Source organism: Scyliorhinus canicula, chromosome 7, assembly GCF_902713615.1.
Source record: "Scyliorhinus canicula chromosome 7, sScyCan1.1, whole genome shotgun sequence".
Lineage (NCBI taxonomy): Eukaryota > Metazoa > Chordata > Chondrichthyes > Carcharhiniformes > Scyliorhinidae > Scyliorhinus > Scyliorhinus canicula.
The window spans coordinates 37,671,666-37,691,571 of NC_052152.1; the positions used below are offsets into that span (position 1 = coordinate 37,671,666).

Here is a 19,906-nt window from a genome sequence, read left to right on the forward strand (position 1 = left end):
GTTGCTGTAATATTGGAAAAAGTGAATGACAAAACCAGCTTGTAGATTATGGAAAAATTCTCACAAACAGAAAACAAATGTGATTGGCTATTAAGCCTGCTTGAAGATATCACTGTTTCAGGATGCCAGAGTACCCTTATAGCTGACAACAAAATGAAGTTACTGTTGAGAAAGGTGAAACCCAAGCCACAAAATCAGATCTTTGTGGCCAGTTTTCTTCAAGGTCAGTGGCATGCAGCATGGCTTCGCCACTGAATGCAAAATCCAGACCAACAAGCATTTTATTAGCCTGTCTCTGCAAAAGACCAAACAAGCAAAGGACATTCAGGTTTAATGTTTGGTACAATATTCTTTATACATTTCAAAATAACCACTAAAGACCTAAACGCTTACTTTAAATAAAAATCAATGATAACATCATTGAGAAACTCTCCCTCCTCCAGACATTCCAGATCTTCAGTTGTAACAGCAAGCCCTCCTTTAGTTGGTGGAGGAGGGAATACTATAATTCTGAGTGGGCAAAAAAAAAAAACACACATTAAAATTATTTCTCCCTTTCTTTAAAAAAAAATAATCAGAATAAAATAATTTCAATTATACAATACCCGTGTTCATTTGTGATATACAGGCATAAATAACATGGAAGCAAGCCTTAATTTATGAGTATGGTGATAATACTTTGGTGATAAGGGGCAAATTGTGCTCATTTTAAGGTTTCACTTATGTATTTTAAACTGAACATCTGGGTATTTGTTAGATTTCTACACAAGAGAAACAGGTAACCCTAATTTAGTTGTATTAAACACATTCATGTGCCATAGTGCAGTGGAATATAGATCAGTTCCTCAAGTTCACATTTACATCAACACTTAATGACAGAGAAGCTGGGACTGAGCTGACATCTGGGGATACCCTCGGCGATAAAAGAACAACCCAGATTACAAAGTGAAATTTTCCAAGATCTAGAAGCAGAGCCACAAGGGTAATAAATTATTGGCCCGGGATGAAAAAATTACTTTGACCAGCACAAAATGAATTATTTCAGTTGCAGAGAAATTTCAACCATGTATAAAATGCCCATATTGTTGTGGGCATTTAAATTGCTCATAATCGGTCCAATGTATTTTCCAAACATGCTATCTGAAAAAGAAATCCATGCAGGGTGCATATGTCATATCATGAAGGATACATGGAATGCAACAATGCGTTCACATCCACTAAAACCAGGTCTAGTTCCAAGAGAAATGCTTGGTAAAACGACAGTGGTAGACATGCTGGATATAAATAGCATGTGACTCAAGTCAACCCTATATTGGGACGGTGACATTTGATCATCTATTAATATGAAATCAAATTCTTCTATTACAATTATTTTGCATTGAAGAACTCCCACAGAAAATGGCTCATAACGCCAGGATAATACAGAAATAAATTGTCGAATGTGCATTTTTTGTAGATCGTCAAAACTACACATGAACAGAATTGTGATATGTATGCTGCAATATATTAAATAGAAACTTATACAAAACGTTCAAGCATATCACCCACTATTTTTTTTCATTAACACATTCAATTAATGAGAAAGCAGGATTGGGCTATTGAGTTGGATGATCAGCCATGATCTTGATAAATGGTGGAGCAGCCTCGAAGGACCAAAAGACCTCCTCCTGCTCCTATCTTCTATGCACCTATGTATGTAATTGATTGGGGGCAGAAGAAAATTCACAACATAATTAGACGTGTCTAGTCCACAGATAACCCTGTACATTATCATATATACAACATGAATTAGCTTTTACTTTGTAGAATTCCCTAAAGGATCATGCAAAAAGTATTGTGTTAAGATCAGTGAAGAGAGAATCATCATATTCATAATAATGGACCTGGCAATTATTAGAGCTGGCTCCTGACAAGCCAGCAATCAGTCTTTTACCAAATGAACAAGTCATTAAGAGCTGCGCTTAAGGACAGTTGGGAATGGAAAACACAATGTTCACATCCAGTGAACAAATAAAATAAATAAGCTTACTTTTGAACTGGCCCACTCTGCCTAAATGTGTGCTTTTCCTTCTCTTGTTTTGATGTAATCGAGACCAAGTACTGGCCCTTTCTCCGCATATGACACAAGGTGTAATTATTTGGTCTCTGTGGACTTGCATTTTCCTCCTTCAGAAGTGAAAGCAGAACGATAAGCAAAAAGGTTTATATTATTCAAGAGAGATTCTGGAGTACAGCTGATTGCTTTATCTCTTACACCCGCGAAAGACAATTTCAACAAATGGCAATTCCAACTTTACTTCAGCAGCATAGCTAGTTAACATGTTCAGGCCCAGATTGTAATAGCACTATAACCACACTTACAAATTCAATATTCTAATGTTTGAAGCTCAACAGTGAATGTATTTCAAATGTATTTGCAATCAGCTCCCTTGCATATTACTAATCGGCAGTTTTGAGCGGCAAATCTGAAAAGGGAGAAATGTTACTGCTGAGCTTCAGATATTTTTTAAACGTTGGATACGACATTAAACATTCACATTTTAAGTACAATACATTCCAATGCAGAAGTAAGTTCATTCTCATTAGTCCAGTGTTCCTCAACAGAAAATCAGTTTGACTCCCTGCTTTACAACAATTAAATTTCTGCTTCCCACAGAAGGGCTGAATTTAACGGCTGTATTGCTGGCCCTGTCCACGGCCGGTAAGCTGGTGGCATCCATAGTAGGGCCCATTTCTGGTGGCAAGACAAAACTAAATGCTAATTTGACAATCTGTTGCTTGTCAATAGGATTTCCATGATGTGGAGATGCCGGCGTTGGACTGGGGTGAGCACAGTAAGAAGTCTTACAACACCAGGTTAAAGTCCAACAGGTTTGTTTCAAACACGAGCTTTCGGAGCACGGCTCCTTCTTCAGGTGAATGGCCCATTCACCTGAAGAAGGAGCCGTGCTCCGAAAGCTCGTGTTTGAAACAAACCTGTTGGACTTTAACCTGGTGTTGTAAGACTTCTTACTGTGCTCACCCCAGTCCAACGCCGGCATCTCCACATCATGGCTACCATTGACACCGCAAACTGCCGGCTCAAAGTGGAGAGGATCTCCAGGAAAAAAAGCCCATTCACCTGAAGAAGGAGCCGTGCTCCGAAAGCTCGTGTTTGAAACAAACCTGTTGGACTTTAACCTGGTGTTGTAAGACTTCTTACTGTGCTCACCCCAGTCCAACGCCGGCATCTCCACATCATGGCTACCATTGACACCGCAAACTGCCGGCTCAAAGTGGAGAGGATCTCCAGGAAAAAAAGCCCATTCACCTGAAGAAGGAGCCGTGCTCCGAAAGCTCGTGTTTGAAACAAACCTGTTGGACTTTAACCTGGTGTTGTAAGACTTCTTAATAGGATTTCCAGCGCTTTGAGACAGAAATCCCATCTCCAAGAGCTGCCACTCAGACAGCTAGGTGCTTCTCAGGGCCAGCAGCACCACCAGGGTGGTGGCCACTGCTAAGACTACAGGATACCCTAGGCCAGGAGTGCACTGGGGGCCTGGAGTAAAGTTAAGGGGGTAAGCTCGTTGGGGCTAGGCGAAATGGAGGGGGTGATGTCAGTGTGGGGTATGAAGGTTGGGCTTCTAGTGGGGCCAGCTGTTGCCTCCAGCAGGGCCCTTCAGACCCCCCACCTCTGTCAAGTTTGTAGACAGGCAGCTTGGGTATACCCAGCAGCCTGCCAATGTGACATGGGCCCCCCCTGCTGGCAGAATACCTGTAGTGGTGGGACGACGCTCAATTGGACAGTAAGGCGTGGTGGTTGTCTGGCAGGTGGCAGGGTCTCCACCTTGTGCCTTCCTGCTTGATTACTTTTTTTTCTTATATAAACTGCAAGAATTGTCAGGGACCTGCCTTAATTTACTAAGTCACCTGAGACAAATTAGACTCCTGCGATACTGTAGCCATATCCACTCGCTGCTGCAAGCTTTTGTAGCATGACAACAAGGAACTCTGCTCTGAACTAAAGTTAGCCAGTAGCTGATAAGTTTCATCCAATGGCATAACATCGCACAAGTCTGTAATTCCATGCTTTTCACTTATATCGGTCATGATTTTTTTCAAAGCTGCTGTTTCTGTTGTTTGCAAAGGTTTGAAAAGTTGAATGAAGATAAATTCGTTGCACTTATCTGCAAAGAAAAACAGCTGTAATGAAATACTGGAATCAACACAAAAATACCAAATCAGGCTTTCTACTTGGTTTACAACTTCACAATTGCAGATCATATACAAAGGATCTTGAACAGAATCTCAGATTTATGAGATGAAATTTTGTTTAAAAAAAAGAAAATTCTCTAATTTTATGAAAAGCCATTTAGAATGAGGTTCGCGATATTAATTTTAGGCAGATTGGTAGCAGAGAGAGTTCAAAACTCACCTCCTGCCCCAGAAAATGGACTCAAGGTATTTTAACTCTCTGCCATCAGTCGAATCTCAATGGATAGATTTTATAACCGATAATGGAAACCTTTGTTATGCAGCACAATTTCTAGTGCCAGAGACTTATTCTAAAACAATTGTTATAAAATAGAATAAAAAGGGACAAATGCACACTTACAATCATGTTTTGAAGGGCTGGTTTGTGACTGTTTGTTAACTTCATCTACATAATCCGCAGCAAACCACAGGAAAATGATTGAGTGATTTCCACAGACTGTGTCAGACAGTCCCTCCCACACACTATATTTCTTTAAGTGAGAGGCATTCAATAGTAATGATTGGTTTATACCAGGCAAATCTGTATAACAAAAATAAAAGTTCAATATTTTGAGATAAATTAATGTATTAACGTCATATCATTACTCAATATTCCAAGTCCATTCCGAAAATAATGGACTCTGGTTCTCCCTAAATTAATCAGCTTTTCTTAAAAAAAAATGACAATAATAATTGCAGGAATTGTAAATACGAGGTGCTGGCCCCATTAGCCTGCTGAAATGTCGGGGGTGAGTCCACCTCCACTTGACAGGATGCCCTGCAACAATTTAATGGTGGTTGAGCAGGACCTTTGCCCCTATTTGGTAAGAAGTCTCACCTCTTACGGATGCTGGCCAATCAAATGGCTGGTAGCTCTCTAATCCCAGTCGCGCCACAGAGTAATATCCATTGCTGGGACTACAGGAAGTACCTAAATTATATATGCCATGGACCTGGGCTTAAACTGCAAGCCTGGGGTTTCACTGGGGCTAGGCTAGCAGAGGGGGAGTTGTGGAAGAGAGATGGGAACTACCTTGTAGAGTACTTCCAAAGCGCATAGGATACCCGAACAGGAAGCACCATCTAACCCCCAGTGACCATATAAATAGAATACCTGCAGTGCGGAAGAAATCCATTCGGCCCATCAAGTCTGCACCGACCCTCCGATAGAGCACCCCATCCACTTCCTTGCCCTATCCCCGTAATTCCCATCTAACCTTTTTGACACTAATAGGCAATTTAGCATGACCAATCGCCTAACAGCACATCTTTTTGATTGGGAGGAAACCGGAGCACCCGAGGAAACTCGCGCAGACACAGGGACAACGTGCAAACAGTGATCCGAGCTGGGAATTGAACCTGGGACCCTGGTACTGTGAAGCAACAGTGCTAACCACCGTGCCACCCAAGGATAACACCGTAACAGGGAATATGGTTCATAATGGTTCATGAACTCATCTCATCAATAGATCAGAACTTCTGTAAGTGACAAATGTCAACAGCTTATTCAATTTGTGAAGTGAATGAGGTGCAAGATATCTAAACAGAGCTGTTCCTGGGTGGAATTCTCCCAAAAATTGAATACGGGCATGATTGTCCCAAAACAGGCAGCATGGTAGCATAAGTGGATAGCACTGTGGCTTCACAGCGCCAGGGTCCCAGGTTCGATTCCCTGTGGGTTACTGTCTGTGCAGAGTCGGCATGTTCTCCCTATGTCTGCGTGGGTTTCCTCCGGGCGCTCCGGTTTCCTCCCACAGTCCAAAGACGAGCAGGTTAGGTGGATTGGTCATGATGAATTGCCCTTAGTGTCCAAAAAGACTAGGAGGGGTTATTGGATTACGGGGATAGGGTGGAAGTGAGGGCTTAAGTGGGTCGGTGCAGACTCGATGGGCCGAATGGCCTCCTTCTGCACTATGTTCTGTGTCTATTTGTGGTGGGTTTTTCAGGGAGCCGGCAATTTTCCAATGATATTCAATGATATTTAGTCACTTTTTTGGGCCCTGGGGTGTTTCTCACTGGTTCAGCCCATACCTAGAATTTGTTTTAGCACTGGGGAGCTGAGCTCAGATCCCATTTTTAAAGGGTGCCCCAATCTCCAAGTGAGCTGGTAGGTCTCTCCCTCCCCCCACTCAACCACGGACAATGTCACCCCCTACACGAATGGACACTACCTACCTACCCCCCCCCCCCCCCCCAAATGAGGACACCCCACTATGGGGTCCCTGGGGATCCCTCTTTTCAGCTCTCCACCTCCACCCAAGCCCCCTTACAGCATCCCCTTCCTTCCAGGACCCCCACCCATCACCCCTCTAACCTCCCAGAGCACCACTCTTACCTTCCCTACATTCCCCCCACCCTTCAAATCCCCCCTCCACCCTCATTTCATGGGCATGGAACCCCCTAGGCCCCTGACCCTTGGCAGTGCCGCCCTGGCACTCGGGCACCCTGCACAGACAACCTGGGACACAGGCAGTGCTCCTGCTGGCCTGGCAGTGCCATCCAGGAGAGTCACCCTGCATTTACCCAGACCACCCAGGGGTCTCAGATGGCCCGGGAGAGCGGCAAGTGCCATTCCGCCTGATCCACGTTTGTGTGGACCAGCACTAATCGGCGCTCAGCTGCAACCTCCCTGGGGAGGCCGAACAATCAAGGAAGGCTGGTGGATCCTGGGCAGTTAGGTCGTAAGTAGATTTACAACTACTTCCGCGAGCATCACTCGGTCTGGGGGGGTTTCTCTGTTTAATGCAGGGTATGTGTTGGCTTTAGGGTGGGTGGGGCGATGTCTTTATGTCTTTTTGTATGGGTCTGGTGGACGGGAGGTAAACTGGGAGTGTGGGGAGCTGGTGGTGGGGACTGGCAATGGGAGTTGCCCTCGAGGAGGCGGGGTTGGGCAGGGCGACAGCACGGGCTTTTCTCTGGTTTCCTGCGCTGCGGGATGATGGGGGTGTGGTCGGGGCTGAGAAGCGTGGGCCTTTGCTGGTTGTTATTTTCCCGCGCAAGAGCGGGGGGGGGGGGGGGTGCAGTTGATGGGCACAGAGGAGGAGGAGTAGTCCCGCGTGGGGAGGGGTCAGAGGTGTGGCGGGAGTCGCCGGGGTCAGCAGAAGTTAGCTGGCTCACGGGAGTGCTACGGAGGGAGGGGCGCGGCTAGAAGGGGCCCTAGCCTGACCCGGGGGGGGGGGGGGGGGGGGGGGGGGCCGGGTTGCCGCTGAAATGGTCAGGAGGGAGCTGGAGTGTGCAGGGGGTGCTTTTGGGGGGGGGGGGGTGTTGCTGCCGCGGGGAACAGGCCAAGCGGGGGACGCTGGCCAGTGGCGGGCGGGGGATGGGTTACGGCTAGTCGGCAGGGGAGGGGGCCAGGGAGCCCTCTGATCCGGCTGATAACTTGGAATGTGAGGGGGCTGAACGGGCCGGTCAAGCGGGCCCGGGTGTTTACGCACTTGAAGGGGCTGAAGGCGGATGTGGCCATGCTCCAGGAGACGCACCTGAAGGTGGCGGACCAGGTTTGACTGAGGAAGGGGTGGGTGGGCCAAGTATTTCATTCAGGGCTGGATGAGAAGAATCGGGGGGTGGCGATCCTGGTGGGAAAGAGGGTGTCGTTTGAGACGTTAAATGTGGTGGCTGACAGTGGCGGGAGGTATGTGATGGTGAGTGGTAAGCTGCAGGGGGAGCGGGTGGTGTTGGTGAATGTTTACGCCTCAAACTGGGACGATGCGGGGTTTATGCGGCGCATGTTGGGCCGCATTCCGGACCTGGATGTGGGGGGGCCTGATCATGGGGGGGGACTTCAACACGGTGCTGGATCCCCCATTGGACCTGTTGGGCCCCCTGTTGGTCCGGACCTTTAACGAGGCGAGGGAGGGGGGGGGGGCTTTGCCCCCAACTATGTCACGGGCGCCGATTTCCTTGATCCTTAAGCGGGACAAGGACCCTCTGCAGTGTGGGTCATTTAGGCCGATCTCGCTGCTAAATGTAGACGCCAGGCTGCTGGCAAAGATCTTTGCCACAAGAATAGAGGATTGTGTGCCGGGGTCAATCACGAGGACCAGACGGGGTTTGTAAAGGGAAGGCAATTGAATACCAACATACGAAGGCTCCTCAATGTCATTATGATGCCTGCTGTGGAAGGGGAGGCGGAGATAGTGGTGGCATTAGATGCGGAGAAGGCCTTTGATAGGGTTGAGTGGGGGTATCTGTGGGAGGTGTTGGAAAGGTTTGGGTTTGGGGAGGGGTTTGTTCGTTGGGTGAGGTTGCTTTATGAGGCCCCGATGGCGAGTTACGAATAGGAGGAGGTCGGAGTACTTTCGGCTGTACCGGGGGACGAGACAGGGGTGTCCCCTGTCTCCCTTGCTCTTTGTGTTGGCAATTGAGCCCCTGGCCATGGCGTTGAGGGAGTCAGGGAACTGGAGGGTCCTGGTGCGGGGTGGGGAGGAGCATCGAGTGTCGCTTTATGCGGATGGCCTGTTGCTATATGTGGCGGACCCGGTGGGAGGGATGCCGGAGGTGATGAGGATTCTCAGCGAATTTGGGGGCTTCTCTGGGTATAAACTCAACCTGGGTAAGAGAGAGTTGTTCGTGGTGCACCCGGGGGATCAGGAGGAGGGGATTGGTAGGCTCCCATTGAAGCAGGCAGGGAGGAGCTTCAGGTACCTAGGAGTCCAGGTGGCTGGGTGCTGGGGGGCCCTGCACAAGCTCAACCTCACAAGGTTGGTGGAGCAAATGGAGGAGGAGTTCAAAAAGTGGGATATGTTACCGCTGTCACTGGCTCCCGAGGTTTTTGTTCCTGTTCCAGTGCCTCCCCATCCTTATCCTGAAGGCCTTTTTTAGGAGAGTTAACAGGAGTATTACGGGATTTGTGTGGGCGCATGGGACTCCGAGGGTGAGAAGGGTGTTCTTGGAACGGGGCAGGGATAGGGGGGCTGGCGCTGCCCAATCTCTGGGGGTACTATTGGACTGCCAATGCAGCAATGGTGCGTGGGTAATGGACGGAGAAGGGGCAGCATGGAAGAGGATGGAGATGGCATCTGTGTGGACACGAGCCTGGAGGCGCTGGTAACGGCGCCGTTGCCGCTCCCTCCAACGAGGTATATCACGAGCCCGGTGGTGGCGGCTACCCTCAAAATTTGGGGGCAATGGAGAGGCCACAGGGGGGAGGTGGGGGGCTCGATGGAGTCCCCGATACGGGGGAACCACCGATTTGTTCCAGGGAGCATTGATGGCGGATTTCTGGGCTGGCATAGGGTAGGTATTAGGAGGTTGAGGGACCTGTTTGTGGATGGGAGGTCCGCGAGCCTGGGGGAGTTAGAGGGGAAGTTTGGGCTCCCCCGGGGAACATGTTCAGGTACATGCAAGTTAGGGCGTTTGCCAGGCGGCAGGTGGAGGGGTTCCCCACGTGGGGTACGTGACAGGATGCTCTTGGGAGTGTGGGTTGGAGGAGGGAGGATTTCGGACATATACCGCGTAATGCAGGAGGTAGACGAGGCCTCGGTGGAGGAGCTGAAGGGTAAATGGGAAGAGGAGCTGGGTGAGGAGATTGAGGAGGGGACGTGGGCGGATGCCCTGGAGAGAGTGAATTCCTCCTCTTCCTGTGCGAGGCTTAGCCTCATACAGTTCAAGGTGCTGCATAGGGCCCACGTGACTGGGACGAGGATGACTAGGTTTGTCGGGGGCGAAGACAGGTGTGCTAGGTGCTCGGGGAGCCCAGCGAACCATGCCCATATGTTTTGGGCATGCCCAGCGCTGGGGGAGTTTTGGAAAGGGGTAGTAAGGACGGTGTCGAAGGTGGTGGGATCCAGGATCAAGCCTGGCTGGGGACTCGCAATTTTTCGGGTTGCAGTGGAGCCGGGAGTGCAGGAGGCGAAAGAGGCCGGTGCCCTGGCCTTTGCGTCCCTAGTAGCCCAGCGGAGGATCTTGCTTCAATGGAAGGATGAGAGGTCCCCAAGCGTGGAGGTCTGGATCAAAGATATGGCGGGATTCATCAAATTGGAGAAGGTGTTGCTTTTGTAGGGGGGTGGATGTTGTTCTTGGGTTTTTACCATGGTTATTCTGTTAATATTGTTTTGTTGTTTATATTTTGTGAAAACCTTAATAAAAATTATTTTTTTAAAAAACAATGTTGGAGCGTCAACAACCCTGTGTGGTAGGGCAACATGGTAGCAGTGGTTAGCACTGTTGCTTCACAGCGCCAGGGTCCCGGTTTGAATCCTAGATGGGTCACTGTCTGTGTGGAGTCTGCATGGGTTTCCTCCGGGTGCTCCAGTTTTCTCCCACAAGTCCCGAAAGACGTGATTGTTAGGTGGCTTGGACATTCTGAATTCTCGCTCAGTGTACATGAACAGGCGCAGCGACTAGGGGATTTTCATAGTAACTTCAAGTAGCAGTGCTAATGTAAGCCTACTTGTAACACAGATTATATTACTATATTGTAGACAATTTCAAAGATGCACAACCCTGAGTGAAGAAATTCCTCCCCCTCTTAGTCCTAAATGCTGGATCCGTTATTCTGAGACAGTAATCCGGCGCTCTAAATTTCCCTGGCACTCTGATATCTATCCTGCCAAGCCTCTTCAGAAGCTCGTATGTTTCAAATAGATCACCTCTCGTTCTCCTAAATGCCAGACAAAATAGACTCAATTCATTCATTATAGGTCAATCCTCTCAACCCAGGCACCAATCTAGTGAACTACATCAGTCTTGGTGGATATTCCCCTTGCTAATTTTAGACGCAAGGTGAAATGTAGTGCTGCTGCAGCCACCCTAGCTGACCCAGCTGGTTAGCAAACCTGGGGTGAAACCAGGCACTCTCATGGGCCTGTATGGCTCAGCTATTCACTGGAGGAAAAAACACTAGACATTGGAGGGCCAGGGACAGTTTTTTAAAGATTAAAAAATGGATCAAGCACACTTAAAATTCAATTAAGATTACCAATTGTGGATTTCAGACTTATGTTTAAACTCGAATATACGTATATAGTTGTAAAAAAAAAACACAATTAGGTTTGACACTCGAATATACGTATATAGTTATACAAAAAACACAATTAGGTTTGAACATGCTAAGAAAAATAAGTTTCACCAAATATTGTGATCCAAAAATGATTGATATAATCCACATAAATCTAAGAAAAAAAAACACGCATTCATACAAGTTCAGAACTCAGATTAAATGTGTAAAATCGGTCTGAAGATCTGGAAAAAAAACATTCCCGCCCAGAACTATCTCAAATCCAGCAATCAGAAACTTAAAGCTGCGCTATTTGGGAGTTTTACTACACCAGCACCCATTTTACCAAAAGCTTACCTCGCAAATAAACCCCATTCTCCGATGTTGACACTGAACACTTTGCTCATTTCTAATTATAATTGTACAGGCATCTTAAATATTTTACCTGAAAAGGATATTGCAATATTGTCGTGACCAAACTGCAAGAAAAACAAAACAAAAAAACGGTTTTAAAAATTAAAAGACATTTGAAATTATGTTCATACTGCCACAAAATAAGTTTTGGCTGAATGTGACTTCACTGGATTACAGAATTACATTCATATCAACCTAGAAAAATCATAAAAGCTGATGAACACAATAATGTGGAGGTACCCACCCCCTTGGAAAGAAACCACGGTGCGAAGAGTGCCATGATGTAACAATACAATCAGTTAAGTTCTGTTCCACTGAGTTTCAGCCAGTATTTTAGGGTGCATATTTCACAAATCACTTCAAACCCCCTGCCCATCACAAATGAAGAAGTCAAGTGATTAGATCAAGAAAGCAATGGAACATTTGAGATCTCAAATTGCAGTTTTACCCAATATTCAATTAATTGCATCATAGGGAAAAAACACAACTTTACAGATAAACAGATTTACAAATCGAAGGAAGACGTGAGACTAAAGATGCAAGATTAATTTTCTGGGGTAATGTTGGGCAAGTTTCTCCACAGGAGTTTTTTTTAAAAACATGGGTTTTGCAAAATCCTGGAGTGGACTATACTCGTGCCTTTAAAACTGAAAATTATTTCATACTGAAGAGTTACCAGTAAATTGAATATGAAACAGTTCTTACAATTACCTTGCATCAAAGCTAATACACGGAAGGACACAGCAGATTTAGTGGAATGATAACAGAGATAATTTTATACACAGGCTGGAGAAAGTAATTCCACTGCAGAGAATAGACTCTGAACAATGAAAGAGAATAAATTGGCCACACCTGACACACCAGAAGCTCATCCTGTATTAAATCTGGATGAACAAGAGGACCATATGAAAATGTTGAGAGGCTTGGAGTTAATGTCATGTTAGTTAAGCAGAGCGTGTGGTGAAAAATTGAATGGATAGAATGAGTGATGTGCAGGAGGCCACAGGCAGAGGAACAAAGGATGCGGCAGGGGAGACCAGATGGAAAAGGTTGCAAAAGGCAAGATGGAAGAAGGTTGTGGAGGGGCTTGTAGATGAAGACAAGGATTTTTAAGTTTCATCCATCCAGGGTCCAGAAGCCAAATAGGCAATCAGGGAAGGAGACAACATTACAATGAGGAATGAAGTGGCAAATCAGAATGTATCATGGAATCACCCAGGTTTGGCCAAGTTGCCAATACAGGCTTCAAGTTTGCAGTTTTAAAAAAAAATTGGAATGAATATGACCTTTTGGCCAGGAAGTTGAGCAGGTCAGTCTATTACAAGCTAAAGGAATGTGACCTTTGGGTCAAGATAAAATAAGTTTATGAATGAGCCATGAGTTATACTGCAATAAACTTATTACTTGGCCTCAGGATCAAATTAAGATATGAAGATGGCTTGGCACAGCAGCAAAAATATCAGAATAGATAAGTTAAAACTTTTTAAAACTTAATTTACACGGGGTGGGGGCGTCACTGGTTAGGCCATTTATTACCCATGCCTAGTTGCCCTTCAGAAGATGGTGAGCTGCCGCCTTGAACTGCTGCAGTCAGTGAGGTGTAGGTACACCCACAGGGCTGATGGGAAGGGAGTTCCAGGATTTTGCCCCAGCGAAGGAAAGTCAATACATTTCCAAGTCAGGGTGGTGAGTGACATTTCAATTTACAGAAAGGAGGGAATTCAAACCCCTCTATGGAGGTAGGAAATAACTGGGATCATGAGAGATAGGAATTGGCTAAAGTAATACCCCAAACCCAAACATGCAACCCAGAGGGGAACCCTCTCTACAGGAATCACATAAATTGGAGATGGGGAGAAAGGGAATAATGTTGCCCACCCACATCCCGTAGGGATAAGGATGAGAGCTACATGCGAGTTTAACACTACCCTAAACTGTACACTTGAAATTTCCAGTGCCCGCCATGAACCAATTTAGGTGGCATACATGGGAGAAGGGGAATACTGCATGGCCAACAAGCCTCAATACCAGTAAGGTGGCATCCACTGCCCAGTGATCAACTCAAGTTTCTGCTTCCACCCCAAACAACAAATCAGACATTCGGCAATGATCAACAACCAACTTTCTCGTAAGGAGCGAGTGAATAGAACTGATGATTTAAAGAAGGACTTAGAGATACGTGCTTCCTGAGGGGAAGTAAATTCCAAAGCTGCTGAATATCTACTGGAGTTCTGGAAGGAGGCCTGGGCAGCAACGAAGCAGTATAACCAAATTCAACAGCAAGTCAAGCAAATGAAAATGTGAGAACCAAACCAAATGCAATAAGACATCCGTGGGTCAGAATTATCTCTCATGCACTGGTGGTAATACGAGTGGGAGTTAGTAGCCTTGTGTCAAAAGGGAGGACTGAAGTGGCATATCAGGATACATCATGGTATCACCTAGGTTACTAAATAAAACTGCTGCTCGTCTCTCCCTACAGCTGACTCTGTGTTGAGTGTGTTTTCGATACTCTAGAACAGGAAGAAAACAGACCCACTGGGTTGATCTTTGGGAATATGGAGATGACTGTGCTGAAGATAAAGGCAGTCCTGGAACAAATAGAATGGAACTATGCAAGAGCAGTCCCATAGAAAAAGGGCAGTGAAGGAGGATTGGATGATTGCTGCAGAGAGATCGAAGGAGGATGAAACACAGTGGCAAGTCATATAAAGTGCAGCACACAGAATGTTGTTGGTGCCATAAACCAGATCAAGCTCAGTACTAGATCTGGGCATAAACTCAAATGAAGAAAAAGTTGGGAGAGAAGTGTGCAAGTCGTTTTGAGACAAGTACAAGTTCAAAAATGGAAAGTTATTAAATGGAGGAGAAATACATATCAAGTATGAACTTGGACAAGGAAAATTCTTATTATGCAGATATGCCAGTTCAAATGCCTCACAAGTGACCTAATCAATGCAGCCTGGTTTTCCTTCCTTGAGTACTTCCCCCCCCCCCCCCCCCCGACCTTTTCTTTTAAATAAATTCAGAATACCCAATTGTTTTTCTGTTCCAATTAAAGCGGCAATTTAGTGTGGCCAATCCACCGAGCCTGTACATCTTTGGGTTGGGGGGGGGGGGGGGGGGGGGGGGGTGAGACCCATGCAAACACGGAGAAAATGTGCAAACTCCACATGGGCAGCGACTCAGGGCCAGGATCGAACCCGGGTCCTCAGTGCCGTCAGGCAGCAGCTAACCACTGTGCCACCATCCCCCGGAACTTTTCTTGACCTCCTATGACTCCAGGATCTTCCTGAATGCTAAAAATAAATCAAAAAATCCCATCACAAACTGTGTCTCTTATCCCTCCACCATGACTTCTTAATAGACATAACTCTAAACCAAAGAGGTCCAGCATTTCAGAACATTTGTCATTACCCTTTTCCTTAAGCAAAGTCTATCCACCATTCTGATAATATCAGGCTGCCTTCAACCTCACTTTTTTCTCAACAGAATTCAATGTTTTCATCTTCTAACACTTGCTGTTTGAATCATTATTCCATATCTTTACAGCTGTATGACCGTCCTGGTCAAATTCAACATCACTAACTGACTGGATGTAACTCCACGGTACAGAATCTACTTCTCATTCACATGCCTCTACCAGTAAAGTTGTGTGTAATGCAATTGTGAAGGATGGGAAATGCAAGCAAACAGAAAAGATGATCAAATCTATCCATATCAAAATGACAGAAAAGCCGAAAGTAGGATGCACTGGAAAATGTATAATAGGCATATTCTATTATACAGTGCTTAAATCTTGTGATAAGTTGCAAGTTTTAACATATTATGAATTACATTTGCGAATATGATTCTGAATAACACTCCATCCTGCAAGCAAAGTATGAAGAAAAATTTTCTTTTTATTCAATCATGGGTTGTGGGTATTGGTGGCTAGGACAGCATTCATTGCCTATTATCTATGGAATTCCTTGCCCAGTGAAGCAGTTGAGGCTCCTTCATTAAATGTTTTCAAGATAAAGATGGATCGTTTTTTGAAGAATAAAGGAATAAAAAGGGTTATTGTGTTCGGGTGGGAAAGTGGAGCTGAGTCCACAAAAATATCAGCTATGATTTCATTGAATAGCGGAGCAAGCTCGAAGGGCCAGATGGCCTACTGCTGCTCCTAGTTCTTATGTTCTTATTCCCAATTGCCCTCACGTAGTGGTGAGCTATCTTCTTGAACCACTGAAATCCATATGGTTACGGTACTTCCACAACGTGGCTAAAGTAGGATTTCCAGGAATTTGACCCAGCAATAATGAAAGAATGGTGATAAATTTCCACGGCAGGATGACTTTGATGTGGTAGGATTCCCATTCACTCACTGTCGTTATCCTCCAAGATGGTGGAAGTCTGGAGTTTCAGTGTATTTTTGAAGGAGTCTAGCCAAGTTACTGCAATGCTACACACTACAAACATGGTGCACTGGTCTAAATGAAAGCTTCGACACTAGATAGTGTTATTGGATTAGATCAATCCAGATTTGCACTTTAGTGGTTTTGTTTTTTCAGAATGTCCAGTATTAGTACTCTTCTGATCTCATTCTTGTATGATACAGTGCCTAGGAGCTGCTGGGAAGCGGTGCAATTTGATTAAGATGAATTGATTAAGGGCCTTAAAATGTACAATTCCCAAGTTTGAAACTTCAAAAAAAACCAAAAAAAAACAAGTACTAACCTGTGAAAAATAAGTAAACTGCACTATAATAAACTTCAAGATTGTTGAAAGCTCCTAAAAGGTTTCTCACTGTTGGCCTCCAGTGGCAGTACAAAACATAACATCAGAAAATCAAAGTAGTTTTTCAGTATATTTTGTTACATGAAAAGCAATGGACAGTGCAAGGTCCCAGAACAAAATGCCTATTTCTCCCTCTCGAACAGCCTTGGTCATGAAAAATTAAAATTCTGTCTAAAATAACATACCATTACAGAACCTTGTTCATTCCCCTCAATTTCTCCCATATGTAGGGCAGCAAATGTTAGATCCAATGTTTCTTTCGCCTCTGTGCTATTTTCCAAAGAACAGTCCATTTCAATTTTCTTCTCAGTTGCTTCATATGCATCCTGAATACAACAGATATCCAACATTAGAGGGATGGAAGAAAAAAATTCTTTCAGTTCACTGTTTTGATTTGTTGGAGAGTCTTTAAACATTTTTATTCATTAATTTGGATGTTGATTTTCACTGGCTTTGCTTGGGGTTAACAAGAGTGGCAATGGTCTCAAAATGAGAGGTTGCAACCAATTGACTCTAGTAATGCGAGGGATCCATTTCGAAAGTGGTCTATCTTATGGAGCCTCAAAGCTCCTGTCTGTTACAATAAGACACAGGGAGACCCCTTTCAATATGAGGAACAAAAATATGATCCCGATCGCCAGTTATGGTCAGAACTGCTGGGAGAAATGATCAGTTTCATAGCAGCTGTAAGAAAATTTTAAAAGGGGACTTGTTAAAGTTAATATTTTTATAGTTCCAGAAGGAAGATTTTTTTTTTTTAAATCACACTTTAAGAAAGGAAAAATGAAATATCAATCGAAACAAAGTAATTCTGAATCAGAAATCTAATAATAATCTTAATGATCACAAATAGGCTTACATTAACACTGCAATGAAGTTTCTGTGAAAATCCCTACTCATCACATTCCACCGCCAGTTCGGGTACACGGACTCACCTAACAGCACGTCTTTCGGGATTTGGGGGAGAAATTAAGGCACCCGGAGGAAACCCACGCAGACACAGGGAGAATGTGCAGACTCCGCACAGACAGTGATCCAAGTGGGAATCGAACCTGGGACCCTCGTTGTGAAGCAATAGTGCTAACCACTCTGCGACGTGCTAATCATCTACTACATTTGGTGACAGCTCAAAACATAATAATAATAATCTTCATTGTCACAAGTAGGCTTACATTAACACTGCAAAAGTTACTGTGAAAAGCCCCGAGTCGCCACACTCTGGCACCTGTTTGGATACACGGAGGGAGAATTCAGAATGTCCAATTCACCTAACAAGCACTTCTTTCGCGACTTTGTGGGAGGAAACTAGAGCACCCAGAGGTAACCCACGCAGTCACAGGGAGAGCATGCAGGCTCCGCATAGACAGGGACACAAGCCCGAATCGAACCTGGGACCCTAGTGCTGTGAAGCAACAGTGCTAACCACTGTGCTACCATGCCGCCCATTCAGTCATGAGCCTCAGTGAACTCACCCCTCTAATATATAACTGGCAAGATTTTCCAGCACAGCCCCACCACGGGTTTCCCAGCAGTGTGGGGTGGATTCAATGGGAATTCCATTGACAGAAGCTGGGACGGAACATCCCGCCAATGGCAGGCCGCCTCCTGCCACTGGGAAACATGCTGTTGGAAGGCCAGAGAATATTGCCCACAGTTTTTTTAAATCACAAACAATGCTAAGTATATAGTTATGTAACTTTCTACCAGAGAACTGCAGCGGTTAGCAGTAATGAATATGTGAGGATAAATATTTTTACTTGTTTTGCAAAAATGCATACAATACATTGAAGAAATGAAGAAGCATATTATGAAACTATCATGAATGCCTTAAAATGTAAATGTAAAGGGGTATTTTATTACTGAATCATTTCTACCTTTTCTGCAGTATAATTGTTTTGAAAGCAAATTCTTGGTCATGGTGTAGTGTCATTAGTTACCTTTTCTAATGTACATGCCTTCATAGTCTCTGGTTCTGATTTTGCTGGGACTGGCACAGTCACAGTCTCTCTTTTACTGTTCTCAATTGCCCACGTTCTACTCCCCAGACATAAATGCTTAATCTCTGGAGTTAATGTGGTACAATGGATAATGGGGTCGACCTTATCTGCATCTTCATCATCACTGGAAAGCACAACTGAAACATAACATGAAAAACAACCAATGAAGCTGATCCATTCCAACATTTTACAGAAGGATTAACGCTTTGCTCCTATTGCTGTTCGGTATGTACACTGAAGAGTTCAGCAATGTATTTTCAAATACATACATACACACAGGCACAGACACACACACACACTTACATTCAGACTTACAGTCCATGTTGTATTAACTAGCATTGGCATTTTTTGAGGAAAATGAATGGGACATTGTTCCTGCATGACAAGGTATTTTGGGGATTTGGGTATGAGAGATAGCCCACATACTATTTGACACCAAAATCAAGGTATTCTTCACGATTCCTAAAATTTGCACGATGTAATAAATAGCTTGTTCATATGTCCCATGAGCAGCAATGAAGTTTTTCTGTGCAAAGAAAATCATGAATGAACTTTAAAAAAGCAAAACACACACAAATAGTATAATACACATGGAATATGGTGTGAAAAAAACTCATAAGTTATTAATTGATTTCTTTCCATCCCTGAAATATTTATAAGGGTACAAGTCCCTATCCTTTATCCTGCTAAACAGATGTTAATTCAGGGAGATCAATTGAAAATTTCAAAACGGAAGTGGACAGATTTTTGGTTAGGTTAGAGAGTCAAGTGATATAGGTTCTGAGGCAGGTAAATGGTGCTGAGGTGCAGATTAGTCATAATCTAAACAGGTTTGAGGAGTTGAATAGCCTACATCTGCTCCTATGCCCATAGACTGCTCAGAACAGACTATGGCCTCTTCTGTGGGTTTCCTCCCCAAACAAAACCTACTATATTACAGATTACGGCAGATAGTCTTGGCCCTATACTACAGCAATATAACTAACAGCAAATTTTACAATAGCTGACACAGACCCTCAAGCTGATGAGTGGTGGCGAAATGTTTGTAAAGACATGTGGAGCTTAAATTATACATGTCTCATTCTGCTGGCAGAAGTGTGGTTGAGCTTATTTTCCTTCTGTCTTTGGATCCCGCTCTAGAATCTATCCAAAATTTAAGCATGGGGTTATTTAACTACTCGGAGCAGGAAGCCCATGCTCGTCAGAGCAGACAAACGGCATCTGTCTCAACAGCTGCGAGGAAAATTGGAACAGCACAATGAAAAACTCCGGCCAACAGTTATTTAACCTGCTTCTAAGAGAGCTCAAGGCATGCTTAGAAATATTATAGGAATACACAAGCTAAATCTGGATGTGGTCTCAACTGGGAGCTCCTTTGCGGCCTAACATGAGGCTAATGGATGGAATTCTACGGTCGTCTATGAACTCCACAGACCTGCCCATTTTACAAGGTGGCCAGATGACTTGCCTGCAACCTTCTTCCACTTAGAACTTGCACCGCTTTCTGAAATGGGCAGAGGTAAGTTCCATCCCAAACTTCAGACCC

The 19,906-nt window shown here is 44.8% G+C and overlaps 1 protein-coding gene across 6 annotated transcripts in view; it reads right to left on the reverse strand.

Moving 5' to 3' along the window:
- The window catches only part of LOC119968875 (sentrin-specific protease 7-like), a 102,459-nt gene that overhangs the window by 20,868 nt on the left and 61,685 nt on the right, over positions 1 to 19,906 (reverse strand). For all 6 annotated transcript variants that reach the window (XM_038801803.1, XM_038801801.1, XM_038801802.1 and 3 more), the window contains 7 exons: positions 18,301 to 18,497; positions 16,549 to 16,689; positions 11,616 to 11,649; positions 4,595 to 4,774; positions 3,910 to 4,166; positions 2,030 to 2,166; positions 394 to 510 (listed from right to left, as the gene is read on the reverse strand). In XM_038801803.1, coding sequence (XP_038657731.1) covers positions 394 to 510; positions 2,030 to 2,166; positions 3,910 to 4,166; positions 4,595 to 4,774; positions 11,616 to 11,649; positions 16,549 to 16,689; positions 18,301 to 18,497 — 1,063 coding nt within the window. The remainder of the gene's footprint in view (positions 1 to 393; positions 511 to 2,029; positions 2,167 to 3,909; positions 4,167 to 4,594; positions 4,775 to 11,615; positions 11,650 to 16,548; positions 16,690 to 18,300; positions 18,498 to 19,906) is intronic.